This window comes from Bactrocera neohumeralis, chromosome 2, assembly GCF_024586455.1.
Source record: "Bactrocera neohumeralis isolate Rockhampton chromosome 2, APGP_CSIRO_Bneo_wtdbg2-racon-allhic-juicebox.fasta_v2, whole genome shotgun sequence".
Classification (NCBI taxonomy): domain Eukaryota; kingdom Metazoa; phylum Arthropoda; class Insecta; order Diptera; family Tephritidae; genus Bactrocera; species Bactrocera neohumeralis.
The window spans coordinates 39,256,563-39,265,724 of NC_065919.1; the positions used below are offsets into that span (position 1 = coordinate 39,256,563).

At 40.0% G+C, this 9,162-nt stretch overlaps 1 protein-coding gene across 1 annotated transcript; it reads left to right on the forward strand.

Moving 5' to 3' along the window:
• Window positions 1-6,402: 6,402 nt before the first annotated feature.
• Window positions 6,403-7,920, forward strand: LOC126758230 (uncharacterized). Its single transcript, XM_050472403.1, has one exon. The coding sequence runs from the start codon at window positions 6,478-6,480 to the stop codon at window positions 7,918-7,920; it is 1,443 nt and encodes a 480-aa protein (XP_050328360.1). The 5' UTR covers window positions 6,403-6,477.
• The last annotated feature ends 1,242 nt before the right edge of the window (window positions 7,921-9,162 follow it).

Sequence of the window (9,162 nt, forward strand, 5' to 3'; positions counted from 1 at the left end):
TTTTGGTTTGTTGCTCTTTCTAATGCGTTTTGTTCACATTTTTTTATGACAATTTGTGTTTTAAATTGGTTCAGTGGAGCGCTGACATCTTTAATTCTGATTGATGAGGATGATTCCTGCGAGTGTATTGAGTCGTTCGTAGTTGCGTTTACTTGACGGCTGAGTCCGTCGGCTACTACGTTTAAATCTCCTTTAATATATTTAATTTTTGCTCCGTATTCTTCTATAAAATTTTTCCTTAGTTTTAATTTTGAATTCGGGTTGTCCTCTGATATTGAAAAAATTAGGGATTGATGATCGGTGTAAATAATAGTATTAATGACTCTCAGTCTACACCGTCATGAAACACAGCTACATCACATTTCAACACCCCACATTGGCAGACAAAATCATCATAAACGAACCGCACACCTCACTCACCACTCACCTTCCACATCACACCAATACACTCAAACATGACACCACACTATACCAACTAGAACACAACAACTTTCAAAAAAAGGGACGGACAACTCTAGCCGCTCACACTTCGTTTTTGGTTTCCGTACGAGTTAAGACTCAGGCACTTGCGCATCCGTTTTTCTTTTCGCATCATCACGGCTTTTTTTTCCCCCGTCTAATAAAATCAGTTTATTCCGCCGATTGGCATATATAATTTATAATTTTGAAATCGTTTTGTAAATTATAATTGTGAAATCCTTGCTACATTTAATCCGAAATATAGTACATATACTTATATAAGAATATTCAAAGAGAAAAAAAAAACCGTACTTTGCGTTCTTCTTTAGAAAAGTGAGTTTCGGCAAAACAAAAGGTGAGTTCGCTACTTAAGAAAACATGGTCCTTCGAGCCTACAGAAAGGCACCTTAAAAAAGAAAAAAAAAAAAAAAAAAAAAGTTAATAATAATAATAAATTTGAATTAAACAAAAGTGTGGTGACTACTTAATATACACATATTAAAAAAAAAATATAAAAGTGAAAAAAAAAATTAGAAAACAGTGGGGTGAATAACACCTAAAAATCAAAAAGGAAACATTTGCATATTATATACATATACATATACATATCTATACAGTGAAGCGAACAAAAACGCATCAAAAAAAAAAAAGGAAGACTAAACGAAAACAAAAACAACAACAACAACGGGCGCGAAACTAAATTAAATCACACCACCGGGCGCGGATAATAAAAACAAATACAACATACACAAAAGCACTTGCATAAGGCACACCAGAAAATAGGAGCAAACTAAGAGCAGTGGGATAAGGCACAAGGCAACAAACATTAGGGCAAGCCACAATAAGTACACTCCCCCAAAATTCCCTTGATGCGAGAAAGGGTAAGTGTATCGCTTCCTTTTTTTATTTATATGCATGTACATATGTATGTTTAAAAAACTGGTTTACTAATTATAACTCTGTTATAACTTTAAACAGTTTCATCTAAACGGATACTAAAATTTAATACGGTGCTTCAAAATACCGATATTAAAGTTGATAAAATACATACTTGTATTTAAATTACTAATGCCTATGTATGCTTTTTCTTTGTGAACACAATCACACAAAACAAATTAAAACCTTACAAAGTCTCTACTTGCTATATTTTCCAACACCCCTTCTGCTTTTAAAGCAGCAAGCGAATTGCACTAATAAGCAACAGGCACATTAAAAAGTACAAAACAAGAAATAAAAGAAAACATATATACAGAACATACAATTTATAACTTCAAACACACATACATATATACATGCAAAACAACTTATCATAACTTAAAATTTACCTAACAATTAAATTAGACATATGCTTACCAATATTTATTAGAGGCATATGTAGGAACATATATACGAGTATACATACCGTCACACATGTGTGTTGAGTGCAGAAGTTTTATACCTGTAAATCTCATCTCTCTTTTAACATTGTATCCAACTTTCTTTCGTCATTACTTGAACCGCGATTAGAACAATAAATTGTATTTACATAAATTGCATGCCTACATAGTATATACCACATATACATAGGGACAATTAAATTATTGGAAAATAATACAATTTTGAAAAAAAAAAAATATAAACGGAGTGTTATAGAATTTGATAACACGAATTAACAACAAAACGACAAAAATTTATTATATAAATACATAAAAAAAAATTTAAACCATATATGTACATACATACATATATGCACATATAAATAGCATATATTCATATATTCAAAGTCCATATTGACAACCGGTTCAAGCAATACCCCTTGTATTTGCACAACAAAACAAGCAGGTTGCACCGTATTAAAATAATTTAAGCATACTTATATGCATACGAGGCACATATCGTGCACACTTATATACAAAAGGTATTGACCCCTTTCGTTACATACGTACGAGGGCATACCAATAAATCCGAAGCACACAAAAAAAAAAAAAAAAAAAAATACTCGCAGTATCTACATATAAAAAAAAAAAAAAAATATTGTTATAATAATATTTAATAAATATAATAATAACAATTATAAACGCGAATTTCATTAATTTTATCGAAAAAATAACTCTTATTTACTTAAAAGAGTTTTCGGTTGATAAAGTTCTCAGTATACACTGAAAGAAAATATATACAAATATTTTACAAACTTACATTTTCTAAATGAATATAGATTCAAAAGAATCTAAAACATCTCAATTCTTGAAAATTCCTAAAATGATTTCTGACGATAAAAGTCCATGTACACCTGCAGAAGCTACACGGTCTAAGCAAGGTGCTACAAAACAAAAGAGGGGGAAAGACATATCATACTCCAAATTCATTTCTGAGAGCGACTGTCTCATAAAATACTGCACTCGATTTGCTTCTTCGCCGATTCAAGACAATTCTGAATCGGCGCTAGAAATAAAAAGCCAAACGATTGAAAATTTTTGGACACGTCTCCAAACTGCATATGACGCAATTGTAGATACTGACGATTCAGATCTACCAGAAAACTTTAAATCTTCTGCATACGCCAAATTTGAAAACTGCTTAGACCAGTATGAAGACACAAAAATTATGATCGCAGATCAACTAAAACTTATAAAGTCAATTGCACCTACTCCCCACAGTAGAGTAGAGTTACCACAATTGCAAGCCCAAGAGGCAACAGGCATTCATCTCAAAGTGCCAGCGTGCGATACAGAAATATTCCATGGAGGTTATGAACAATGGCCGTCCTTCCGGGACATGTTTACTGCCGTGTACATAAACCATCCAAAACTATCGCAAGCGCAAAAATTGTATCATCTCCGATACAAAACGAAAGGTCAAGCTGGCGTCATAGTAAAACAGTTCGCATTAAGTGATGACAATTTCAATTTGGCTTGGGAAGCTCTGAAAGCCAGATATGAAAACAAAAGAATATTGGTCGACAAGCAAGTAACCATACTCATGAACTTGCCGAAAATTCAAAAAGAAACAAGTGAAGAATTCATAAAATTAGAATCCACTGTTTCAAATTGTTTGTCGGTTCTAACGACACAAAATGTTCCCACAGACAGTTGGGACCCTATTCTGGTAAACATATGCATCGCATCATTCCTTTTTTGGGAGCAATCGCTCTCATCAAGAAGAGACTGCCCAACGTGGCAGCAAATGAAAGATTTCTTAACTGCCCAATATGAAATTGCAGAAAGGGTAGATAAAAAAACAGTCAGAACTAAAAACGTTCAACCCGACCTAAACAGAAGCTTCAATAGACCCCAAGTCAATAACAATAACAATTTAAATAGAAGCTTTTTCAAAGCTCAATCGTTCACATCTGAACAGAACAAATATACATCATGCGAACTATGTACAGGAGGGCATAAACTCAAAACTTGCGAGAAGTTTAAAAAATTAAATATAAACGATAGGAACAACTTTGTCAGGTCAAAACGACTCTGCACAAACTGCTTGTCCCACTCACACAATCTTAATACTTGCGAAAGCAAATTTAATTGCGTATATTGCCACAAAAGGCATCATTCCATGTTACATCTCAATAACTTTCCCAACGCATCTCAAAGTAGCGCTTTTTCAAAAAAAGCCACGGGTTTTGTTGCAACAGCAACCCCCGAAACAGAAACTCAACAAAATTGCCAAGAGACACCATGCTGCTCAAAGGCATTAAAAACTCAAACGCTACACAGCGATAATCATGGTAGAGTACTACTACCCACAGCAGTTGTCTCCATCGAACATCGAGGAGAACTGTTCAAACTAAGAGCCTTAATAGACCAAGGGTCCCAACGATCCTTTATAGCGTCTAAGGCCCAAAATAAATTAAAATTGCCAACAAAACATGCCAACTATGAAATTACGGGAATGGGCGGAAGAGTAGTACAAAACTCTAACAAAATATGCCCCATTACCCTAATTTCCCCCCAAGCGGATAAGCGCATTCAAGCAAATGCTATTGTCTTACCGCAACTAACAAACATGCTTCCAAGCTATCAAATAAGTAGCAAGCATTGGGATAAGATTTCACATCTGACTCTAGCAGATCCCAACTGCAACACCCCCGCTCAAATAGACCTTCTATTAGGCAGCGATCTTATATCACAAATAATACTGGAAGGTGTTGAAAAAATTTCGAAAACACTACTGGCGCAAAATACCATTTTCGGATGGGTCCTAAGTGGACTAGTTGCGGAACCAGTCACAGCACTGACAACTCAAGTTGAGGAAATCTCAAACGAGTACCTCAATTCACAATTGAGAAAATTTTGGGAGTTAGAGGAACTCCCCCCCATTTCAATTACAACACCAGAAGATCAGTATTGTGAAGACTTTTACAAAGCCACAACTACTCGATCAGATAATGGTCGGTATGTCGTACGACTACCACTAAAACAACAATTTCCAGATACACTCGCCTTAGGTCACTCTCGCACCTCTGCAATACAGCAGTTTTTAAGCATGGAAAAAAACCTACTTAGAAAAGGTGAGCTCAAACAAGATTATGATGGGGTCTTAGAAGAATACCTCCATTTAGACCACATGGAGGAAGTAAGCCCATGTGAAAAAATCATAAGAGGCAAATATTACTCTTTCTACTTGCCACATCATGCAGTAGTAAAGCCTGACAAAAAAACAACAAAAGTCAGAGTTGTCTTCAATGCCTCCAGAACCACTAGCTCGGGGAATTCCCTAAATGACATTCTATTTACGGGACCCACACTCCAACCAGATCTAATGCTCCTCATATTGAACTGGCGTATATACAAATACGTATTCAATGGGGATGTCGAAAAAATGTATCGACAAATAATTGTTCATAAAGATGATCAAGATTTTCAACGGATTATTTTCCGAAAATCTGCCAATAGTCCACTACGCGACTTTAAATTAAAAACAGTAACCTTTGGCGTAAACTGTGCTCCATACTTAGCCATTCGTACACTCCACGAACTGGCAGAAGACACAAAGTCAGAATTTCCTCTGGCAACACAAGTGTTAAAAACACAGACGTATGTAGACGATATCTTGTCTGGGAGCCACAGCCTCTCACAAGCATACGAGTCCTTATCACAAGTGATAAAGGCCCTCAACACCGCAGGGTTTCCCCTAAAAAAGATCACAGCTAATCACCCAAATATCTTGAAAAATATACCAAACGACAATTTGTTGGATACTAATTTCCTTATATTCGAAAAGGAAAGTACAACAAAAACACTGGGCATCCAATGGAATGCGATATCGGACCAGTTTTCATACACAACTGAGTCCATATCCGCATTATCCGCCATTACAAAACGCCAAATTCTCTCCTCTGTGGCAAAACTTTTCGACCCCGCAGGATGGCTTTCGCCAATTATGATACAAGCGAAAATCCTGATCCAAGAATTATGGCTAGACGGAACTGACTGGGACGAACAAGTGAAACCTCTTCGCTTAGAAAGATGGTCCCAGTTTGCTAATAACCTAAAAGACATTTCGCAGATACAAATTCCACGGTGGGTAAACTATTCCCCCGAATACAAAGTGGAACTACACGGCTTCTGCGACGCCTCTGAAAAGGCATATTGTGCCACTATATATGTGCGCACCCAAAGCGATATTGCAACTACAAGCCACCTACTAGTGGCAAAAGCAAAAGTTGCGCCTCTAAAAACCATAAGTCTACCACGACTTGAACTCTGTGGCGCTCTGCTACTAGCAAAGCTAGTTTCCATGGTGCAGACCCACTTAAACATGGCAAAATATAAATTATACCTCTGGTCCGATTCCGAAATAGTTCTAGCCTGGTTAGAAAAACCACCACACGCGTGGAAAACATATATTTCTAACCGAACGTCTCAAATACTTGATCTAGTAGGATCAGCCACTTGGCGCCACGTAGCCAGTGCTGACAATCCTGCCGATCTTGGGACAAGAGGGTGCAAAACCCTTCATCTCGCCACCACCACCCTCTGGTGGAATGGCCCCCGATGGTTAACAGAATCTCCCGATTCTTGGCCACAATCGCCAATGCGCAACATAATTGCCCCAGAAAGTCGAAAAATCGCCACTTATCACACAACAATGGATGATGCTGACATCCTTGAACGATTTTCATCGTTCCCCCGAGCACTCAGAGTAGTCGCCTATATTCTCAAATTCGTAGAGCGACTCAAACTTAAGGTAAAGGGAGCAACTTGCCCCCAATGCGATACATTGACGCACCAAGACTTACAAAAAGCGAAGGTCGCTCTTATCGCATCAACCCAAACGCGCTACTTCAGCCGCGACCTAGGGTTACTAAGAGAATCGAAGCCAATTGACAAAAAGAGCTCACTCTTAGTACTAAACCCATTTATAGACACGAAAGGTCTGCTTCGTGCAAACGGCCGGCTTGCTAATTCCAGCCTTACGTATAACGAACGCCATCCCATAATAATACCAGAGAAATCCTCATTTGCCACATTATTCATCAATTATATCCATATACTCATGTTGCACGCCGAACATCGCCTCATGCAACATATGGTACGCCAAGAGTACTATGTTCCCCGCCTTAAGCCCCAAATCAAGAAGTGCATTTTCACGTGCAAGGTCTGCACTATGCACAAGCAGAAAATGAGAACCCAGATTATGGCAGCACTTCCACCGGAACGCTGTAACTTTGCTCTGCCTTTCACCACCACAGGTGTCGACTTTGCTGGGCCTTTTCAAATAAAGGCGTCCATGCTAAGGTCTCCCACCCTGATGAAAGGCTATGTGGCTGTCTTTGTCTGTTTTACGACAAAAGCAGTACACCTTGAGCTATGTTCCAATCTGACAAAGGAGGCTTTCCTCGCGGCATTTGCTCGCTTCGTCGGACGACGTGGCTTTCCATCCAAAATCATGAGCGATAATGGTAAAACATTTATCGGAGCTCAAAGAGCCACAGAGAAACAATTTGTGGATTTTATGAAACAAGTCTCACCTGACATTATACAAAAATATGCTCCCCAAGGCATCAATTGGCAGTTTATCCCCCCAAGCGCTCCACATATGGGTGGTTTATGGGAATCAGCCGTAAAAAGCTTCAAATCACATTTCAAGAAGCTAGCTGGCACTTATAAATTCAATTATGAAGAATTCACGACCTTGTTAACTAGAATTGAAGCCGTTCTCAACTCACGGCCTCTCGCAGCCCTCTCGCAAGATCCATCAGACTTTACAGCCCTCACACCAGGGCATTTTCTTAAAGGAGCGCCCATTCTGGCCACACCTGAGCCAGGCGTGGAGTCGCTTTCCTTATTAAACAGATGGGAAAGAATTAAAATTCTCCATCACGATTTCAGTCTTCGATGGAAAGAAGATTATTTAAAGGACCTCCACAGAAGGTACCGGTGGAAAACACCAGAAAACGCGCCTAAGCTTGGAGATTGTGTCTTAATTCATGACGATTGTCTCCCCCCCCCACTGAATGGCGGCTTGGCCGCATAGAGAAGCTTTACCACGGCTCCGACGGTCATATTCGCGTAGTTGATCTCCGTACGCAAAACGGAATACTAACTCGGCCGCTCGTTAAACTATGCTTTTTGCCCACAGCCGATAAAACCGACACGTAAACCGTAAACAATAAACGAGAAATCGTACTTAAGAAAACGATATAACCCGCAAAACGAACCACGAATAATATATTAATGAACCGCAAAAGTAATAATAGATGGGTGATCCACATGACTACCCACCAGTGCCACCTAACGTAGCACCAACTATCATATCCGTATCCACCACAAACATATAACTTAAATAATATCTTTGACAGATCAATGGATGTCGATATGCCGCCAGCACCAACGCCAGCCGTTCGGTCGACCATTCACGTGCCACGACCGGGGCCTACACCAATCCCTCGAAATCCTACGGCCATAACGCAACCGACCGTTGCCCGAAGTGCAACACGCGCAAATCCGACGCCGGTGCCAGCAGAACCGCAGCGCCTCCGATGCCCGCTTTGCCGCCGCCCCCACAGATTGCCGCACTGCGGCATATTTAAGAGAATGCTGCCTCCGCTCCGCCAGCAGATTGTCCAGGCACATGGCCACTGCCTAAACTGTCTGGCAACTACCCACTCCACATCGGAGTGTACGTCCGGATATACGTGCCAAATATGCATGCGGCCGCATCACACACTCCTTCATCGAGACGGCAGACAAATATTTGCCTCCTCCAGTCGTGCTACGACCCGACGACCGCAGGCGAACCGTGCTGCACGACCACGAAGAGCTGAGCCACCTCCAGAATCCCGAACACGTACTCGGCGCCAACACCATAATACCTCTACGCGGCGGCGTCAACCTAGGCCGCGGTCACGCCAACCCACTGGGCTCAGTAACGTGGTGGCCACATTGCAACAATTGCAAAGATTACTAGGCTAATAATTTGCCTAGGGGGGCCGGGATGTCCAAATGACTCTCAGTCTACACCGTCATGAAACACAGCTACATCACATTTCAACACCCCACATTGGCAGACAAAATCATCATAAACGAACCGCACACCTCACTCACCACTCACCTTCCACATCACACCAATACACTCAAACATGACACCACACTATACCAACTAGAACACAACAACTTTCAAAAAAAAGGGACGGACAACTCTAGCCGCTCACACTTCGTTTTTGGTTTCCGTACGAGTTAAGACTCAGGCACTTGCGCATCCGTTTTTCTTTTCGCA

Bases quoted from the DNA above. Each gene is read 5' to 3' on its own strand.
- LOC126758230 (XM_050472403.1), top strand. From the start codon at position 6,478: ATGCGCAACATAATTGCCCCAGAAAGTCGAAAAATCGCCACTTATCAC.